General features: G+C 49.7%; 2 protein-coding genes and 1 long non-coding RNA gene across 12 annotated transcripts in view; 2 read left to right on the top strand and 1 right to left on the bottom strand.

Moving 5' to 3' along the window:
* The window catches only part of LOC147649026 (uncharacterized), a 519865-nt gene that overhangs the window by 177425 nt on the left and 321240 nt on the right, over positions 1-21200 (top strand). The window lies entirely within an intron of this gene.
* Positions 78-19219, top strand: LOC147649033 (olfactory receptor 14J1-like). Of its 9 annotated transcripts, none has more exons than XM_086865095.1 (6): positions 78-350; positions 1759-1827; positions 11428-11521; positions 12562-14181; positions 17505-17726; positions 17855-19219. In XM_086865095.1, the coding sequence occupies exon 6, from the start codon at positions 17878-17880 to the stop codon at positions 18808-18810; it is 933 nt and encodes a 310-aa protein (XP_086721221.1). In that variant the 5' UTR covers positions 78-350; positions 1759-1827; positions 11428-11521; positions 12562-14181; positions 17505-17726; positions 17855-17877; the 3' UTR covers positions 18811-19219. The 9 variants fall into 9 exon arrangements, with proteins under 9 accessions (XP_086721221.1, XP_086721220.1, XP_086721225.1 ...); XM_086865094.1 differs by having other exon boundaries at positions 168-350; positions 1734-1827; positions 11453-11521; XM_086865099.1 differs by having other exon boundaries at positions 169-350; positions 11453-11521; positions 17508-17726.
* Positions 1363-12901, bottom strand: LOC147649034 (uncharacterized). The gene is made up of 2 exons (XR_015279686.1): positions 10882-12901; positions 1363-1837 (listed from the first exon to the last, which is right to left on the bottom strand). It is a non-coding gene; the product is annotated as an uncharacterized LOC147649034 (long non-coding RNA).

Below are 21200 nucleotides of genomic sequence, written 5' to 3'. Positions count from 1 at the left end.
GCGGGGGATGATGGGAGTTGTAGGCGCGGGTATAATACGGTGTAACGGCACCGCGGAGCATCACGGGAGTTCCAGGCACAGCTCCAATGGCTCTCGGTGGGGCGCGGGGCATGACGGGAGATGGAGTCACGGCTGGAATGGCGCTCTATGTACGCCGCGGAGCATGATGGGAGCTGTAGTCCCGGAAGTGGCTCGGAAGAGGCCCATGGGAGTCCGGGAAGGCCCTTGGGGGACACTTTTGTGTCCGAGCCGTGGCTGGAGGTCCTCGGGGGGAACGTGTACGGCTCGGGAGCACTTGGAGTGAGCCTCGGGAGCTCTAAGCGGGCTCTTTACGGCGCGGGGCACGGCAGGTGTTTTGGGGGAGGGTCGCGGCAGTAATTTTAGTCTCGGGACTGTGTTCTGAGGGGCTGAGGCCGCGAGGAATGACAGGAGATGAATTCCCAGAAGTGGCTGTAACGGACATCTGTGGGGTCGGGAGCATTCAGGGGATCCAGGGACGCTTTGGGGGTCCCGAATGGGCGCTGAGGGGGCACTCAGGGATCCTGGAGGGTCTGGGGGACACTTACGGGACAGATGGGGGCGATCCCGGGGTTTTGTGGAGCGCGGGGCATGACGGGAGTGAGAGGCAAAAAGGAAAAATGGCGCCGACTGTCGGCCCCGCCCCCGAGTCCCTGATGCTCGGTGTTGATTGGCTGAGGGCGCTGATTGGCGGGATCTATGGCCAATGGGTGATGGCAGAGGCGGGAACAGCACATTCAACTCTTCCAGTTCCTCCCAATACAGCCCAGTTCATCCCCAGTACAGCCCAGTACAACCCCAGTGCCCCTGTTGGCCCTTCCAGTACAGCCCAGTTCATCCCTAGTACAGCCCTGTTCAACCCCAGTGCTCCTCCAGACCCTCCCAATAGAGCCCAGTCCCTCCCAATACACCTGAGTTCATTCCCATTCCTTTCCAGTTCCCCCCAGCGTCATCCATACAACACCCCAGTGTCCCCCAGTTTTCCCCACAGTGTTCCCAGTGTCCCCAGTATGTCCCAGTATCCCCCAGTGTCACTCCCAGTGTGTCCTGGTCTGTCCCAGTATGTCTCAGTGTACCCCCAAGTCCATCCCAACCCACCCTGGTTCCCCCTCAGCATTCCTCAGCTTGTCCCAGCCCTCCCCAGTATCACTCCCAGTATGTCCCAGTGTCTCCCACAGCATTCCCAGTGTTCCCCAGTATGTCCCAGTTCTCCCCACTGTTTGCAAGGAAACTTGAACTTCTCCCAGTTGCCATGGAACCCAAATCCAGCAGTGGGGTCAGTGCAGTGTCCATGGCCACAGCCCCTTGCAGTGGGCCATGAAATAAATTGGGCAGGACTAGAGGTCCTTTTTAATGTTTTTAATACAAGAATCAGCTTGGGTGGGGGCCCGGGGGTCACACACACTGCCACTGCTCCCAGATTCCACACAGTGAAGGAGGAAGTTGACTTTGCCACACGGCAGAGTCAGAGCTTCCGTCCTCACAGGAGTCCGCAGGAATGCTCGTCTTCTTCGGCTCGGAGTCTGGGATGTCACCCTGGTCGAGTTCCCCCTTGGTGCTGTCAGCTTTTGGGAGGAAGTCAGGGGCCTCCTCTGGGTCTTCCTCATTCGGTGGTGCTGTCTTGATTTCTTCTTTTTAGTGTGGCTCGTTGTTTCCGGAGTCTTATTAGTCTGTGTGCATCCTGTGTGTCTCTGGTCTCTCTCATTTACGTCCAGGCCCTTGTGTCATCCTCCTCCTCAGGGCTGGGGACGCCATTCTGGGGAGCAGTGGCGGTGATCTCCCGACGGGACAGGGACATGACAGCAAAGGGTAAGTACAGCTAATACATAACAAGAAAAGAGTTAATAACCTGAACTTGGGATAAACAATGAAACAATTGAACTGGTTTACAACAAAGCGCTAACCAAGGTTTAACACTTGCATCTGGGTTCTCAAAATTGTTTCTTACAATACCCCCCCTCTTAGGTTTTGATCAGACTTGAATCTGCATCAATCTGCAGTCTCTGGCTCTTGCAAATGTAATTTTGCAACTTCTGATATTTGTTATAGATTTCTTTTGCACTTTCATGGTCTTCTATTTTCTATTAATAGATTTCTATTGCGCTTCATGGCGTTCTATTTTCATAATTTTCTGTTGGGCCAGTAGTGGGGTTACTTGGGCTGAGGCACTTATTTGAGTTATATAGGTAATTATTCAAACCAGACAAGGGAGTATACATGGTAAGAATGTCAATCCTGCTAATGCACATACCGTAATAAATGCTGCTTTTTTCCACCATTGCCCTTTCATTGACCAGAACTTATCCCACCAACTGGTGTTTATTAAAGGTGTCCACTCTTGTGTTCCCACATATGCTATTTTACGAATTTCCTTTGAAATATTTCTGATCACTTCACTTTTGTCATTTATTTCTAGGCAGCACTCTGAAAAATTAAATTTCCCGCAGATTCCTCCCTCGTCTGCCAATAAGTAATCTCCAGCCAGCCTAATTTGGTATATGACTGACCTTGTTTGGGATAATTGATCACTGATGTGATTGAGGGCGATGGCGGTTCGATTGGATATTATTTCTAATACGGCTTGAAGTCGAATGATGCAATTTAACATATAAATTGGGGTGCAGTATCCCCAGGACCCATCTTGGGCCCAAGTAGCTGGCCCATACATTTTAATTATTTCTTCAGGGATCTGTATCTTTCCCTTCCATTTTTGGTCACCCCTACTTCAACAGTATCTCTTTTTCTTCTCTGGGATTTCCTCAAATCATCATATATAGGTACTCCTAAGGTGGATCCAGCTTCTTTCAGGAGCAGGAAGAAAGCAGGTTTAACAACCCCTATTGTGCAGCTCCCTGCCCAATCTTCAGGTAATTTGGTATATGCTTTGTCACCACAAATCCAAAATAGATTCTCAGGGGCTTCCCAGAAGTTGTTGCTTGTTGTAAATGGAAATTCCCAATACTTAGACATTTCCCTTATTCCCCAAAAGGGGTTTATTCCATTCTCAGCGCACTCATGCAACCCATAATCCTCATGATAGATACATCCCTTCTCCTTCTTTCCAATGGACCAATACCTGTTTGGTTCTCAGGGGACCCATTTAGTGTTTGTATCTTTAATTATTAAGTACCTTTTGCACACCATCTTTCCAGCTGGGGTCTTACACATTTTTCCTTTTCTTGTAATGAATTCTTCCCCAATTATTTTTGACTTTAGGTTCCATTGTTCCTTCCCCCTTGTTTTTACAATTCCTGATTCTTGTTTGGTCTGTTTCCAATTCAGGATTTCTAAGGGGCTTAGACTGGTCCCTTCCCAGGGCCAAATTTCTGACATTTGAGTGCTCCCACACACCCAACAGTCTTTTAGATTTAATTCTTTGCTGATTCTTTCTACTAGGTCAATAAACAAATTCTTCCCAGTAGATATTTCTAAATTGTCTTTAAGTTCATCTCTTACTTTTATCTGTTTTACTACGTTTTTTTGATTAGTTTCTCACTCAAAGCAGAGCCAGGTATCTCCAGCAGGGCATTCTCCAAGTAAACGTTGCCTATAAGAGGCAGTATTTTGGGCCATCCAATAAACTTTTCCCTCTTCCTGACAGGTAGTCAGCTGAGAAGAATCTATGCAGCTCAGGTTTATGTCAGTGTGGACCCTTAGCAGTGACACCAAGTCTTCCCCATCATACAGGAGATGATAACATTTGGTGCAGGGGCTTGCCCCATTACTCATGGTGCTTCCAAAGAGCATAAAAATCACATATCCTCCTAGGAGTCTGGTATGGGCCATCACCTTGATCAGTCCACCCAGTCTTGCCTCCTAGTAACAGGGAGACTGTAAGGTTCTGGGTCTTTGTTTGAGCTAACTCCTTCTCTATTTCCCTGTCAATTTGGAATAGCTTAGGAAATGCCTCGGAGGAGATTTTGGAGATCTTGTTCTGAGAACCCTTTTTACACCTTCTCTAAACTCACACTATAGCAAAACCTTTTCAGTAATTCTTACAACTCACTTACAAGCTTATAATATTACAAAACCGTTCTAACAACAATATGGTAAAACTGTTTTAACAACTGCTACAAACTGTTTCACTTAACTGCTGTTCCCAGTTTGTATCACTGTCTATTATCAATCTGTCTTTAGGTTTCTTTTTGAGAGTGAATCTGAGTATTTCAGGTTGCCTGACTACAACCCACTCTGGAGAGCTTGTAGAAGTTGCAGTTGAGTCCAGACTTCCTTCTGGAGGAGGGACTGGTCCTTTCACTCTGATTACGTGGGTCCAACCTTTTTCCAGGGTCCTCACCGACGTGTGGGTTGTGAGAAGTACTTGGAATGGTCCTTCAAATGTTGGAGTTAATGGTTTTTTATTCCAGGACTTTATCAATACCCAGTCCCCAGAGTTAATGTTAATGTACATTGGTGTCTAGAGGAGAGGTTTGGGGAAGGTATCCCTTTTTTCTGAGATTTTCTGGGGTCTTGCTTATAGTCCTCAAATATCTCTGGACTGCATCCTCTCCCTCGAGGTAATCTCCAGTGCTCTAGGGTGTTAATAAGAAGGGGAACCTGAACATCATTTCGTAGGGGGATACCCGCAAGTCAGACCAAGGCCTTGTTCATACACACAACAAGGCAAGAGGTAAACATTTAAACCAATTGAGTTTTGTTTCCTCAATCAATTTTGTTAGTACATTTTTAAGAGTCTTATTCATTCTTTTGACTCTTCCTGAACTTTGGGGATGCCATGGAGTATGTAGCCTCCATTTGATACCTAATGCTTTGATGATTTGATGTAATGACTGTGCCACAAAGTGTGGACCTCGGTCTGAATCCATATTATCCACTAACCCGTATTGGGGAATTACTTCCTCTAAAATTATCTTCGAGACCATTTGGGCTGTCTCGTTTCTTGTTGGAAAGGCTTCCACCCAATGTGTGAGGTGTCTACTATCACCAGCAGATACTTGTATCCCTGCACAGGGGCCATGTCGATGAAATCTACTTGAATATTTTGAAAAGGTCTTAGAGCCAATTCTCAACCCCCTGCTGTAGTCTTTTTCATTGCTTTCTGATTCACCTTCTGACACGCCATGCAGCCCTGGGTGACTCCTTTGGCTGTTTTATATACCCCAATACATAGGTGGTCTTTTAAAAAGTGATCACATAATCCTTGAATTCCCCAATGGGTGAGTTTGTGCCACTCAGTCAGAACTCTCCGGGCTAAGGCTTTGTTCAAGTATTTGCGCCCATCAGGGGTTAACCATTCCCCATGCTCTCCTGGATGTAACCCCAGTTCCTTTATGTGTTTCAGTTCTTCCTCACTAAAGTTCAGCTCCTTTTCTTCTTCTATTTTGTTTGGAGTTTCTTTTAATGCTAACACTTTTACTGGATCTCCTGAGTCTAAAGCTGCCTTCTTTGCTTCCTGCTCAGCTAACTGGTTTCCTGTTGCTTCTATGGTGTTTCCCTTTTGATGCCCTTTTATATGTACTATAGCTATTTCTGCTGGTTTCATCGAGGAGTCTAGAACTTGCTTCACTAATTCCTCATTAATTAAGTTTTTTCCTTTTGAATCTAGGAATCCCTGACCTTCCCAAATCTTCCCAAAAGTATGTACAATCCCAAACGCATACTTTGAGTCTGTGTCAATAGTTCCTTGGCCTCCTTCCAGCAAGTCTAATCCTCTTTTCAGGGCATACAGTTCACAACATTGGGCTGACCAACTAGAAGGTAGTTTTCCCCTTTTCTCTGCTTGCATCTGGTTTCCATTTATTATGGCATTCCCTGAGACCCTTTTCCCATCTGTCACTCTGGAAGAACCATCTGTAAACAATCTTTCTCCATAGGGCAAGGGAATATCCTCCAGATCTTCCCTCACCTTAGTTTGGTAGTCTATCAACTCAAGACAATCATGTTCTGGTTCTTTAAGTGGTGTTCCACTCAGAAATTGTGCTGGGTTCTGGCAGTTAGAGGGGACTAGTTCCAAATTTTCAAATTTCTATTAGAATAATTTCATATTTTAGCAGTCTTGAATCGGTTAACCACTGTGGGGCTTTTTGGCTCCACACAGTTTTAAGGTCATGGGGAGTATGTATCATGATCTTTCCCTGTAGGGTCAGCTTCTGGGCTTCTTCAGTTAGGATAGCTGCTGCTGCAATGGCTTGTAAACATGTTGGCCATCCCTTTGCTACTGGGTCTAATAATTTGGAGAGATAAGCTACAGGTTTTTTAAATCCCCCCACTCTTGTGTCAAGACTCCGTAAGCCACTCCCCCTTCGATGTTCCCGAACAATTTAAACTCCTTTCTTAGCTCCGGTAAACTCAAAACTGGGGCAGAGGATAATTTTTCCTTCAACCTCTTTAGTCGTTCTTTGTCTTCCTCTGTCCAACTTACAGGTTCAGAGCTCACTAATTTTTCATAAAGAAATTTGACACTCTGTGTATATTCATCGATCCACAACCTGCAATATCCAATCAGACCTAACAATTTTCTTAGGTCTCTCTTTGTTTTTGAGGCTGGTATTGCTAATATGCCAGAAATCCTTTCTGGGCTTCATTTCTTATATCCCTTTCCAATTATATGTCCCAGATAGGTGACCTCTGCTTCTACAAATTGTAATTTCTTCTGGGACCTTTTTCTCCCAAAATATTTAATAACTGAATACTGGTATTCCTAACTTTTTCTCACTCTTCCCCTGAAATTAGTATATCATCTACATACTGTAGTATTTGGACACTTTTTTCACTAATAAATTGCTCTAGGAGTTTTTCTAAAGCCTGCCCAAAAAGGTTGGGGGAGCCTGTGAACCCTTGCAGAAGGTGGGTCCACCTCAACTCTTGTTTTCTTTTCTTGTCCGGATCTTCCCACTCGAACACAAACCAGTCTCGACGTGACTCAGCGGGGGCAAGCCCAAAAAGCACTTTTAGGTCAATTGTTGTGAACCACGCGTGTTCGGTGGGGATTTGGCTAAGGAGCGTGTAGGGATTAGGTACCACCGGGTATCTGGAAATGGTTCTCTTATTGATCTCTCTTAAATCCTGAACTAATCCGTATTTCCCTCTGCCTTTTTAACTGCTCAAATGGGGGTGCTGTGTGGGGACATACATGTTCCTAATACTCCCTTTTCTAATAACTGCTCGATACCTGGAGCTAAGCCCTTTTTACTCTCTGGCGAAATGGGGTATTGTTTAATTCTAATTGGAGGGGTATCCTTTTGTATTTCAGTTTTTATTGGTGGAATATTTAAATACCCATATTTACCCTCTTCAGCCCACACTTTCGGATTGATTTCTTCTATGTCACCTTGAGTTAACTTCATTATTTTCACTACCATTTTCCCACCCTGTGGAATAATTCCTACTCCTAGCTGAACCTGTAGGTCTCTTCCCAGTAGATTATTCTCTGGGTTGGGTAGATAGATAAAATCTGCCCAGCATTGCTTAAAATTACCTTTTATTTCAAAATTCTCAATCACTGAATCTTTAAACGGCTTCCCTTCTGCACCTAGCACCTCACATACTCTTCTTCCAATAGAGACTCCTAATGGTAATTTGTTAATTGTTGATTTGTCTGCACCTGTGTCTACAAGGAATTCAAATTTCTCGCTTTGGGGACCCACCTCAAAGTTTACTACGGGCTCTTCTTGATGGTTTGTTGGGTCCCCATCATAGAGAGCCCTTGACACCCCTAATCATCTCCTCTTAAAATCTTTTCTGAGGTATCTTGCTTCCTTGCAATCACTCCATCAGTATGCATCTTCTTACAGTTCCTCCTTACATGATCTGTTTCCCCACAATAATAACACTTTCTATTGTCCAGAGTTGTTCTTTCTAACCCATCTATCTCCTTGCTCCCTTTAGGTGTTCCTTGTCCGCTCCCTTTTGGCTTGCTTGCCAGGCTTGGTTTATCTGCCCCCACACTTTCTCCTGCTACTGCCACCATGATTCTTGCCTTTGCTTTCGTTTTCTCCTCTTCCCTTCTTAAATAAACTTTTAGAGCTTCTTTTAATAGGTCATTTATACTTTTTTCTTGCCAATCTTCTAATTTTTCTAATTTCCTCCTAATATCTGGCCATGATTTCATTACAAATTGAACTTTTAAAAGCACTTGGCCTTCTAAGCTGTCAGGATCAATATTGGAGTATAATTGAAAGTTCTGTTTTAGTCTGTATAGCCAAGTTGCCAGAGACTCATCTTTTTCCTGGGTGCCATCAAACCCCAGTTTGGTATTACTACCTCAGGGGACAGACTCTCCTATTCCTCTAATTATTAAGAATCTGTAATCCTCCTTACTTCTCTGGCCCTCTTCCCGATTAGGGTCCCATCCGGGGTCTGCTATAGGCACTTTATGATCTCCTGGTGGTCCTACTCTATTCTCCCTTTCCCAGATTTTTATTCCTACAGCTCGAATTAATCTGACTTCCTCTGGGGAAAGTCGTATGTGAAGGATAGAGTTCATCTCTTTCCAGGTGTAAACATTGGGTCCTAGAAATTGATCAGCCTGGTGGGATATGCCTACTGGATCTTCCCCTAGATTACCTAAGTCTTTCTTAAAGCTTCTAACTTCAGATGCTGTCAAGGGGCCATTCACAAATCCTACTCCCCCAGGCACCCCATGCATTGGATCTTCCTTTAAAGGGAATAATTTCTCTACTTGTGATGTTTTTGACCTGGTGTGACAGTAAGGCCCCTCTACCAGGTTTTTTGTCTGCTCAGCAACAGCGGGTATGGGGTCAGGTGTTGTGCCAGAGCTGGGGGAAGAGAGGCTCATTCCCCAGCTGGGAGGAGGTAATGGTACTGTGGTAGAGGAAGGAGAACAGGCTGAACCCAGGGCTGGAAGATGAGGAGGAGAAGATTGGTCAGTGTTTAAGAGAGGGTTCAGGAAAGCAGTACCAGAAACGGGTAAAGCAGGGTTTGCGACGGGCAGCGTTTGAGTAGAGGCAACAGAACTCAGAGTAGTAGGAGCAGAGTTTGGGGGAGGCCAGGAAGTGGTATCTGGACCTTGATCTCTTTTGGGAGCAATTAGAGAATGGGGTACAGTTGGAGATAAAGCTGAAGGTAAGGTAGGATAGGCGGGAGGAGGAGCTGGGTGGACTATAGGAGGAGGAGGTAAATGATCGAGGGCATCCCATTCCTTACTATTGTTATCTTTCCCTTTTTTTCTCTCCCTTTCTTGGTCTTCTCCTTTCTTCAGTTTACAAATTTTTGTTTTTTCTTCATTTTCAGCATTTCTTAACCAACACTCAGCATAAATTAACTGCTCGGGGTCTAGCCCATCACTTGTTCTTGGATACTGAGTTAACTGGGTGCACATCCATAGATCTTTTGTCCTGCACCATGGCCAGCCTCCTTGTATATTTAGCTTGGGCCAGACCTCCAGACTATAATGTATCATTTTTATCTTATCAGGAGTTTGTGTAAATTCACAACTCTCCCATTGATCTAATAGCTGCCCAAGAGGGCTGCTAGGGGAAATATTCTTCACTTTCTGTCCTCTCCCTCCTTTGGACGTTGCCGTCTTACTATAACACTTCTCCATTTCTTTTCACACCTAACTTTTCACACCTCTACTTAACCAGAAAATTACAAACCGGTAACTCAACAATCGGGCCTTTCTGTAAAATTTTAAGGTGTCCCTACGAAACAGGAAATTACAGAGAGGCAACCCAATAATTAAACTCATCTGGCCCTTTTCAACTTAAAATTAAATTATTGACACCAATTTTCCTTAACTGAATCTCTCACACTTCTCCTCCTAAATTGGAGCAGGCGTGCCACTCCGATCCAAGACTGGAGCAGGCGTGCCACTCCGATCCTGGGAGGCAATCCTAGTGGTTACCCCCCCTAGACCCCTGCCTGTGCCCGAAGCACTCCCCTGATGCTGACAGGGCCCTTAGCACTGTACTCCTAAGACCTCCACTGTCTGCTTCCCACCAGGCTCAACCTCCCCTAGTCAGGAGCGAGACTGTCTTAGTTTTTAGTACCGTGACCGACTTACTTTTTTCCGTGAGGAAAGCAGTACCTGAAGACTCCCCTGACTTTCCCTAGCCTTCCACTGCCCATGCAGCTTGGCCACCCCTCCCTGGTGGAATGGTCTTGGCTAAGAGAAGTGTGTGTGTGTGTGTGTGTGTGTGTGTGTGTGTGTGTGTGTGTGTGTGTGTCTGTGTGAGTGTGTGTGTGTGTGTGTGTGTGTGTGTGTGTGTGAGTGTGTGGGTGTGTGTGTGTGTCTGTGAGTGTGTGTGTGTGTATGTCTGTGTGTGTGTGGGTGGGTGTGTGAGTGTGTGAGTGTGTGTGTGTGTCTGTGAGTGTGCGTGTGTGTGTGTGTGTATATGTCTGTGTGTGTGTGAAGTTGCTGCCTTGCCCCAACGCCGCAGACTCCCCACCCCGGTACTCTCTGGACCTCTGCCAGTGGGTTTACGCCCCAGCCTAGAGCGGTCACAGCGACACAGCCCCTTGCGGGACGTCTGGCCCGGCCCTGGGGAATGGGGCCTTTATGGGCTCTTGGTGCCAGCAGTGCCACGGGGCACCCTGTACTCTTGGCATGTGCCACTCTCTCCTGTGTCTCAGCCCTCAGGATGCCCAAAGCTAGCTAGAGTGTTTGGCACTAACACGGGGGCCTACCCTTTTGCGTGTGCCACACACACCTATCTTCCTCTGCACGCCCAGGGTGGGGTCCCTCCTTACCCCTTAGGAGGCGCCTCGATCACTCCTTTTGGATCTTTCGCTTCCCCCCTTTCCTGGCTGGCCCCCTCATGGGAGTCCGGAAGCGCGGTACTAGGGGTCCACACTCGCTTTGGGGGTCCGAGCTGCCGGCCCCCATCTCACTCTCACACTCACTCGCTCGCCCCCTTACTCCCGCCACCAGCTTTTACTCACTTGTCCGGTGCTACTCCACGTCGATTTCCCAGGCTGTTCTTCTTCCACCCAGTCAATAGCCGGTTGTCCCGAGAGGTCCAGCGAGGCAGGCGGCCGTCCTGTCCCCGGTGTCCTCTTCTGGTGTGGATATCCCAGACGAGCCCCCAGCTGAAATAAATTGGGCAGGACTAGAGGTCCTTTTTAATGCCTTTATTCCAAGAATCAGCTTGGGTGGAGGCCCGAGGGGTCACACACACTGCCACTGCTCCCAGATTCCACGCAGTGGAGGAGGAGGTTGACTTTGCCACACAGCAGAGTCGGAGCTTCCGTCCTCACAGGAGTCTGCAGGAATGCTCGTCTTCTTCGGCTCAGAGTCTGGGATGTCACCCTGGTCGAGTTCCCCCTTGGTGCTGTCAGCTTTTGGGAGGAAGTCAGGGGACTTCTCTGGGTCTTCCTCGTTCGGTGGTGCTGTCTTGATTTCTTCTCTTTAGTGTGGCTCGTTGTTTCCGGAGTCTTATTAGTCTGTGTGCATCCTGTGTGTCTCTGGTCTCTCTCATTTACGTCCAGGCCCTTGTGTCATCCTCCTCCTCAGGGCTGGGGACGCCATTCTGGGGAGCAGTGGCGGTGATCTCCCGACGGGACAGGGACATGACAGCAAAGGGTAAGTACAGCTAATACATAACAAGAAAAGAGTTAATAACCTGAACTTGGGATAAACAACGAAACAATTGAACTGGTTTACAACAAAGCGCTAACCAAGGTTTAACACTTGCATCCGGGTTCTCAAAATTGTTTCTTACAGCCCAGTGCAGGTTGGGATGATGATCCACCCTCACAGCTGGCCCAGGGCAGGTCTGGAGTGCTTTTGGTGGCACCTTGGGCTGGCACACACTTGAGGAGTGGGTCTGTTTTCAACAATGAAACTTGGGAGTTTTAGACTATGTAAAACAAAAAAAGAAAAAAAAGAAAAGAAAAAGGAAAATGCCCTCTTTGCCTGAGTGCAGGCAGCTCTCCAAGCAAAGCAGGTCCCAGGTGAGGGAGGACACAGAGGATGGGCTTGGGGAATGTGGAGCAAGGCTGTCCACACTGGCTCACACCTCAAGGCACAGCTTCTCTGAGCAGGCCAGACCTGCAGAGGAGAGACCCTGGCTCAATATCAATCACAGAATGCTGCAATCACCTCTGCTCCAAAGAGAGCAGAAATAAAATACATCCTTTATAACAGGAATGTGCATTTCTTAGAAGCTCTTTTTAATATTTCTCCATAACTTTAGTGGGAAAACTTCCAAATGAGCTGCACTGGAGCATAGGGAAATGAAGGCACAGCCATGGTTTGTCAGATTTGCACAAGGCTGCTCTGAGTCCCAGGGGCTGGATGGGGGAAATGGTGGGGTGGGGGTAGGGACAAAGTCTGATTGATCATCAGTCATAAGGGGTGTTTATTTTCAGATCTATTCAGACTGTATGAGGGGGTGCTGGGGATTAATATCAATTGGGGATTAGAAACAGAAAAAGAAAACTGAACAGGACCAAACAATTACATCTCAGTTGTTTTCAGTACAGTAGATTTACTTTGAATGCACTTCTGAAATTTGTCTAATTAACCACGGAAGAACTGACGACTTGAATTTTTCCCAAGGGCTTGTTTTGTTTGGGTGATTTGAACAAATGTTAATGAGCCTTTGTCACTGAATTTCTCAGCTGAAGAGCTCAAGAAAGAAGAGGCCTGTGGAAAAGTAAAATTCATCAGCAACCTCCAAGTGGCTGAGGATCCATCCTCATGAGAGCAGGAATGACCAGCAATGGGCACAGCTTTGTGGCTGCCCCAGCTTTGGGATGGGCCCTGGGCCTGGAGCAGGAGCAGCTCTTGAGGGCCCCAAGGCCGGGGCTGTGGTGCTGGCCTGGGCAGATGGGATGGCAGGAGGGGCTGCAGAGCTGCCAGGATCTCCTGGAGAGGGGAGCAGGGCACCCAGGGAGCCTCCTTTTCCTTTGGCCAGGCACTTTCCCCCATGGCTGGGGCTGAGGCCTCTCTGAGCTGCAGCTGCTGCTGTGCCCTGCAGAGGGGCTGAGGCCGTGGGGCAGTGCCCAGAGCAGCCTGCCCTGAGCAGAGCTGTGGGGCCAGAGCCGGCTGGGCTGTGCTGGGGAGAGGCCCTGGCTGCTGCCGAGAGCTCAGGGCAGCTGGGACAGCTTGGAGGGAGCTGGGCTGGGCTCAGAGAGCCTGCCAGAGAAACCAGCAGTGTCCATCTCAGCCTGTGTGAGCATGCAGGGACAGGACTCAGCCCAGGCCTTGTGGGGCAGGGCCAGCGCCTACAGGGCAAGGGATTGAAAACAGGCAAGTGGCCGAGAGAGGAGGCTGCTCTGTGCCCTTGGTGGCATGAGCAGAGCAGAGAGGGGGTCCAGGACATTTGTCACCGCCAGGCTCTGTCCCCAGGTGCTGCCAGCCCTGGCTGCTGAGCCCAGGTTTGGCCTGGGCTGAGTTTGGCTGTGGCCCAGCTCCATCCCCCTGCAGGGCTCAGGGCCTGTTGGTGGCCATGGCCAGCCCTGCCCGGCCTCTGTGCTGGCCCAGAGCCCGGCAGAGCCTGGGGCAGGGCTGTGTGTGCAGGCCCACAGGTGCCACGGGCTCTGCAGGAGCTGGGAGAGGCTGCCCAGCAGGGAGGCCATGGGGCACAGAGCCCCAGGGCTGCTGTGGGCACCACGGCACAGGGGCCGTGCCCACCCGCAATGCTCCTGCCCTGGGCTGGGCCTGCCCAGGGGCTGGGCCACCATGGCTGGGCCAGCGGGGCACAAAGGGGCCACGGAGCCGCTGCCGGGGCTGGCAGCAAGGCCAGGCACAGACAAGGAATTGCTGTGCATGGCCTGTGCTGGCCAGGGCTGGCTGTGGCAAGGGCAGAGCTCAGCTGTCCTTGGTAGCTGCAGGAAAAGTCCAGAGCCCAAAGAGCCTCCATGGCTGTGCTAGAGACCAAGGCTGCAGGAGGGAAAGGCAGGGCTGCTTTGGGATGGGGAGGGAATTGAATTCCAGCAGACACCACAGATGGGAGGCTTAGCAATGCTTGAAGAGAAGAGAAGCTTCACAAGCCTCCAAGGGGGGATGTTACCAGATGAAAAACCATCTCCAGCTGGTGAGCACACAGTTCTTGTTCTTCAAAACTCCCTGGCCCATGGAACTGCACCATGCCCACTGTGTAAGAAGAATTGGAAAGCGACCAGCTCCAGTTGTGCCAACTTTTACCAGCTCACCGGGCAGTCAGGTCTGACTCTGGCATCACCAAGCACCAGGGACCACCTAAGAGATGCCCAGAACAGAAGAACACAGCTGTGAAGGTAAGAGAAAATATGTTAATGATTTCAGAGAAATGATTATCATATGTATGTTTATTCTGTGACAGTCAGTGGATATGGATGTAAAATACAGTCCATAAGCAGGAACTTTCCCGTACCCAGCACACACACCTTTGGGAAGAGCTATTCCCCCTTGTGCAACTGGCTGAATAAAGAATGCTGCTTCTTACTGCTCCCTTGCTGTGAAGCAGTTTCTTTTTTTTTATTTTTATTTTTATTTTCTTTTATTTTTTCCCATTTTTGGTAGCAGAGTCACAATGGACCCTTGGTTCCATGATGCCCCATAGTGTCACCATGGTCTCCTTGGTTCTGCAGTGTCACCGTGGGCCCTTTGTTCCATGAGGTTCTGCAGTAGAACATGGTCACCTTGGTTCTGTGCGGTTCCACGGTGTCACAGTTTGCCCCAATGTGCCAAAATGGATTTTGGTTCCGTGGGGTTCTGCTGTGTCAAAATGCACCCTTTGTTCCATGAGTTTGCCCAGTGTCACAGCTGACTCCTTGGTTCTGTGAGGCCCCACCATCAGCAAGGCTCTGAAACATCAGAGTAAGTCTCCTTAACACTCATTTGGTGTTTAAGAGGGCATCATTTATTCAGGCCTGAGGTCCAACATGGGATAACTCCTAACCTGACATGGACATGTGATTCTCCCAGTGTGTTGCTTTTATACAGTGGCTAAATGCATATTACAATTTACCCATTTCCACAAAACCACACCCTGAGTTCCCAGATTCAGTCCTTGTTTTTCCCATCACTGCACCCTTGAGCGAGATGTCTTCTCCTTGTCTCCCAACCATCCTTGCTGGGAAGGCAGGCCCTGCATGCCTTGTTCCTGTGCTAGAAGTTCCCAGGCACGGTAAAAATTGAGTTAACCCTTTTGGTATCAAGGCCAAGGCTTTGTGTGGCCAGGCAGAGGCAGGCAGGACGCAGAGCTGTCACAAAGGAAGGGCCCAGCGAGCTGGGGCAGCCGGGGGATGACGACAACCTGCAGGGCCAGAGGCGCAGGGCATGGACACCGTAGGGCAGCCTGGGCTGGAGAGGGCACAGGGATGGGCAGCAGCTGCAAGGCCCTGCCAGAGGCAACTTGTGCAGCCCTTTGGCCATGGCTGCTGGCCCTGGGCCTGAGGCCAGCAGGGGACAAGTGACCCTGGCAGCCCTGGGGCCTCATTGCCTCCTTGTCCCTGCTCAGCAGCCTGGCAGGGGCCGCCCCATGGTGCTGCCCTTGGCATTGCACATCCCCACATGCCAGTGGCCCGGGAAGAGCCCTGAGCAATGAGGGAGGGACAGCATCTGCCTTGCCAGGGGCTGGGGCTCAGCCCTTGGCCCTTTGCACTCCTGAAACACATCCAGCTTTGCTCAGCACCAGAGACACCTTTCCCTTGCTTGTCCCCAGCTGTCACCAGTGCCTGCAGTGTTCTGCTCTCCCTGGAACCTGGGGACACTTTCCCAGTTGAGTGCCTCAGTGGGACCCATTAAAACCTCACGAAACTTTGGAGATGGATTGTGACTTTGAATTCTTGAGAGGTTTCTTCAGCTCCCTCTGGGGGACTGATGTTCAGGGACTCAGCGCCCAACCCACAAGAGAAGTCCTTGTGCTGTGTCTGTGCTGTTCAGCTGGGCTGGGCTCTGGCACAGAGGCAGCTCCTGGCAAGGGCAGCGCTGCAGAGAGACAGCTCTGGCCAGGAGCAGCTCCTGGGCACAGCCCAGCAGGGCTGGGGCACTGCCTGCAGCCACCCCAGGCACAGCACAGGGCACAGAGAGATGAGAGGCAGCCTGGGCTGGGAGGGTGACTGAGCTCTTGCTAGAGGAGAAATCTTCACAGTGTTTGAAAGAATAATTCTCTGGCTATAGCAAAGCTAAACTTCCATTCCTGGAGGCTTCTCCTAAGGCTGGCACATCCCATGGTTTCCATGATCATTTGGATGGACTCTCCCAGTTCCTCTGGTGCAGAGCAGGTGGCCACAGGGCAGGCAGGGCAGTACCTGCAGGCAGCAAGGGCAGGCAGCAGGAGTGAGAAAGAGGTTCAAGGTAGCCTGGGGTGGGGGAACAGGAGAGACCCCATCAAGGGAGAAATCTGCACAGCCCCTGGACACGGTGAGTCTCTGGCTGCAGAGCAATGCAGGTGAGTTGCTGGGAGTGTGTGACAATGCCAGCACTGACAGGACCTGGCAGGGTGGCTCTCCTGGATGTCGTGGTGTGGAGCAGAACAAGCTCCAGAGCGGGGCTTCCCTGCTGCTCCCTGAGAGGCACAGGACAGGTCCCTGCACAGGCAGAGCTGTGCCGGGGCCGTGGGGTGGGGATGGACTCTGTGAGCCCTGGCAGGGAGCGGAGCTGGGCACGGGGAGACGCTGCTGGCAGGAACAGCCCCACTCAGCAGAGACACGGGCAGGGAGGGACAGGGAGCTGCTGCCAGAGATGCTGGCCAGGGGGATGTGGGCACCTCCCTGCTGTCCCTGTGCCTCAGACACCTTCCCCCAGCAACTCCTGCCCGGGCTCCTTTCCCAGCCTAAGCAGAGCCCCTGCCCTCAGCCCACGGGGGCTCGGGTGAGCTTTGTCCCTGCAGCAGCCAGAGCCCGGGGAAGGAGAAACCCCTGATTTCCATCAGTCTCTGTGTCCCTCCTCCCCTGGCGGCAGCATTGTGGCATTTCCCTGCCATCCCCAGGTGCCTGTGTGTCCTTGTTGCCACCAGTGAGTTTGCTGAGGCAGTGCAAGGGTTTGGGGGGGGCAGGTGCCTGTCCAGGCAGGGAGCCTTTGGATGCTGCTGTGGAGATGTGTCTGTGGGGGCAGAGTGCCCAGCTCTCGCCATTCAGGGGCCGTTCAGCTGATTCCCTGGCTGTCCTGCAGGGCTGCAGGGTGCCCTCCAGAAGGGCACAGCTCTCCTGTGGTGTCTCTGGGCTGCCTGGGATCCCTGTGCAGGAGACAGCTCAGTGCTAGGGCCAGGGGAACGCTGCTGGGCAGCTGCAGCTGGGCAGCTGCAATGATCCCTCTGTGCCCCAGCCTGGCAGGAGACAGCTGAGATCCTAAAGAGACACCCTGAGAGAAGGCGAGGGCTCTGTCACTGTGCTCTCTGAAGCCAGAGCTCTCTGCTCTCAGCAGTGCCCTGTTTCTCTCGGGGAACTCCTCTGGGTGCCTCTCCTTCAGCTCTAAGCTGCCAGCAAGGAGCAGTGAGAACAGCCCTGATGGGCAGAGCTGCTCTCTTGTCCCTGCACTGAGACCATCCCTGTGCCTCTCACACCCACACCATTTCACCTGCAGTGCATTAGAAATGTCAGGCATTTCAAACACCCACCACCTCTCCTAACTGCAGCAGGTTCAACTGGATGAACAAATACAAGGAATTCCTTCAGCTCAGTTCTTCAGATGAGCAAATTGCCAACAGGAAATCTGAACAGCTTTTTGGTGTAGCACGACTTCAGTTAATTGGAGATCAGCCAGTGTTCTCGTTTGCCTCTCACTGCACAAGAAGAAGGAATCCTCCAGAGCCCATTTGTGAGTCCCTGCTCTCAGTGCCTGCAAATCCCAGAGCCCAGCTGAGGGGAATGCAGAGAAATGTTTGTAAAAAGACAGACCCTGAATGTTAAATTGCTATAAGATAGGCAATATGTTTTGCTCATAGAATTGTGGCCTGACTCTGTGCTGTGTTTTCCTCCTCCACAGAAAAAAATTTCCTTAGGCAGCAAATGTCCAACAGCAGCTGCTTCAGCCACTTCCTCCTGCTGGCACTGGCAGACACGCGGCAGCTGCAGCTCCTGCACTTCTGCCTCTTCCTGGGCATCTCCCTGGCTGCCCTCCTGGGCAACACCCTCATCATCAGTGCCATAGCCTGCGGCCACCACCTGCACAGCCCCATGTTCTTCTTCCTGCTCAACCTGGCCCTCACTGACCTGGGCTGCATCTGCACCACTGTGCCCAAAGCCATGCACAATTCCCTCTGGAACACCAGGACCATCTCCTACTCAGGATGTGCTGCACAGGTTTTTCTGTTTGTCTTTTTCATCTCAACAGAGGTTTCTCTCCTGACCATCATGTGCTACGACCGCTACGTGTCCATCTGCAAACCCCTGCACTACGGGACCCTCCTGGGCAGCAGAGCTTGTGCCCACATGGCAGCAGCTGCCTGGGCCAGTGGCTTTCTCTACGCTCTGCTGCACACAGCCAATACATTTTCCCTGCCCCTGTGCCAGGGCAATGCCCTGGGCCAGTTCTTCTGTGAAATCCCACACATCCTCAAGCTCTCCTGCTCCAAATCCTACCTCAGGAAAGCTGGACTTACTGTGATTGGTGCCTGTTTAGGTTTTGTCTGTTTTGTGTTCATTGTTTTCTCCTATGTGCAGATCTTCAGGGCTGTGCTGAGGATCCCCTCTGAGCAGGGACAGCACAAAGCCTTTTCCACCTGCCTCCCTCACCTGGCCGTGCTCTCCCTGTTCCTCAGCACTGGCATTTTTGCCAACCTGAAGCCCCCCTCCATCTCCTCCCCATCCCTGGATCTGGCAGTGTCAGTTCTGTACTCAGTGGTGTCTCCAGCCCTGAACCCCCTCATCTACAGCCTGAGGAACCAGGAGCTCAAGGCTGCCCTGAGAAAATTGATGACTCTGTATTTTCAGAAGTATTAAACTCTCATTTCTGCTGCAGAGCCTTTTGAATGTAACTCTTTGGAATCTCAGCCTTATTATTCCCTAATTGTGCATTTATTCATTGGTAACTTTTTCTACTGTTGTGTGTTTTACAAATACTGTAGTATTACTTATTGTATTTCTACATGAATATCTACCTTTCTTTTGAAACACAAAGACCTACAAGAGGTCTGTTCCTTGTGCTTTCAAATAAAAACAAGCGCCTGCCCTGACCTGTGTGTCCAGGATCATTCCTCAGTGCTTCTCTGGCTCTGCAGTGAATGATTTTGGGTACCTTAACACCTCAAGGGTTAAAGGTTTGCAGGTTAAATGGGCTAACTTAATGCAGTCATTGCTGTGGAAAGTGTTTTATGTTCAACTGGATGTTGTATTAAATGCTTTGCCCAAGTTCCTTGGTTCTCTGTACTTTGCCAGTAAAATTCTGTGCGGTTTTCACCTCTGAGCTCCGTTGGTCAGAGCATGGTGCTGATATCAGCGAGGCTGTGGCTTCAATCCCTGTGTAGGTCATTCACTTGACAGCTGGAATTGCTGGTCCTTGGGGGTCCCTTCCTGTTGGAGTCTGAGATACAGAGTGTGTGCCCTTGTCTCTAATACTTAGTTCTAGGATTCAAAGAAACACTGAATTTCATATAATATGAAATTCATGAGCATGTTTTCATGGTGATACATGAAAACAAATGTTAAAGCTAGATAGGAAAAGTATAAGTGTGTAGATTAGAAAGTTTCTTAAATCACTGGAACGAAGTTTAGAGAACAGGAGACAAGATGGGAGATTTAGGGTGTTGTCTCTTGTCCTTCTTTCTTCTTCATGTTCTTCTCTTAAGGGTTTTTGGGTAGTAGTAAGTGATTGGGTAAAAAATGCCGCAGTGCAGCGCACAGGTGTTGGGTCATTGGGTCACTAAGAAAAATAATTTAGTTGGCATCTGTTAATTGGGTAAATGGACATATAAAAGACCTCGAAGAAGATCTTTGTTAGCCATTTTACCCTTTTCTATCATAGTGCACATAGCTCCTTGTACCTTGTAATGCTGATAAGAAAAGAATAAACAACTGAGCCCGAACAAGAGAAAACTGCCTCCCTCTCGTCAATCTTCAGTTGAAAGGGAAAAAGAACCTAATCCAAAAGTCCTTAACGAGACACCTTCCAACTAAGAATATTCTTTGCCCCTGTGTCCCTTGAGAATATCTGCTGGGGTTTGTCCCGTGCACCAAAGGCAAGTCAAGGAGCCTTTGGTTGCCGCCATCACTGGAGTGCTGTGGGCTGTTGCAGCCCCGCAGGCTCCCAGGGGCCTCTTGTTTGCGTCAGGCCCTGCTGGCTCACGCTGGCCCTTGGTTCCATGAGGATCTGCAGGGTCCCCCAGGTTGATGGCATTTGTCCTTGCTGCCCCTCACATCCCCCTGCCCCAGGAACAGCCCCGAGCCCCCCGTGAGGGACAGGCCCTGCTGTGCCAGGCCTGGGCTCAGGGCTTGGCCTTTCTGCTGCCTCCAGCCAGCCGGGCTTGCTCAGCATTGCAGTTCCTGCTCACAGCCTTTGGCTCCCTGCAGTCCTGGCCTCCAGGATCTGCTCTCCCCACTCCCTGGGGAGCCTTTGCCACTCCCTGCCCTCCCTGGGGCCACTGATGCTCCAAGGGACTTGCACTTTGCCTTTGGACTCCTGGAGCAGCTTCTTCACCCTTCTCTCAGTGCCTGAGGCTCCTGGGCTCAGCCCCAAATCCAGCGTGGGGCTGGTTCAAGTTATAATCATGTCCACACTTTCATTAACATGAGTTAATGACAAGCTCCTGGTTTCATTACTCCCTGTTCTGGCCCCAAATTCCTTTTTTTTAGATCTAAACTGCCCCTTTAAGATCCAGATTGGCACATTTTGTTGCTGAAACCCCCAGTTTTGGACCAAAATGTCCCATTTAGGGGCCAAATTCCTCCTTCTGGGTCCACATTTCCCATCTGGGCACCCAAATTCCCTTTTTTTTTTGTCCAAATTTCTGGTTTTTGGACACAGATTCCCCTTTTGGCATCCAAATTTTCCACCTGAGTGCTCAATTTCCCCCTTTTCAGGACCAAATTCTCCTTTTTGGGTCCAAATGTTACACTTGAGTGCCAAAAATGTTCTTTTTTGGCCCCAAATTCCCATTTTTGAGCCCAAGTTCTCACTTTTGGACCTAATCTCCCCTTTTTTTCTGAGTCCAAAATCCCATTTTCATCCCAAATCCCCCGTTTTTACCCCAAATTTCCCCCCTGGCTGCCATTGGCTAACCTGAGTTGACCTTTTAGCATCAGACTTTAATATTTTTTTAAAACAAAATCTCATTTACGGGTCTAAACTGCCCCTCTTTGTGGCTCAAATCCACCGTTTTGGGCCAAACTGTCCG

The sequence above is a fragment of the Cyanistes caeruleus genome, chromosome 28, assembly GCF_971803275.1.
Source record: "Cyanistes caeruleus chromosome 28, bCyaCae1.hap1.1, whole genome shotgun sequence".
Classification (NCBI taxonomy): Eukaryota; Metazoa; Chordata; class Aves; order Passeriformes; family Paridae; genus Cyanistes; species Cyanistes caeruleus.
Note: the sequence above shows the minus strand (reverse complement) of the source record. Positions and strands in the feature narration are given on the sequence as shown.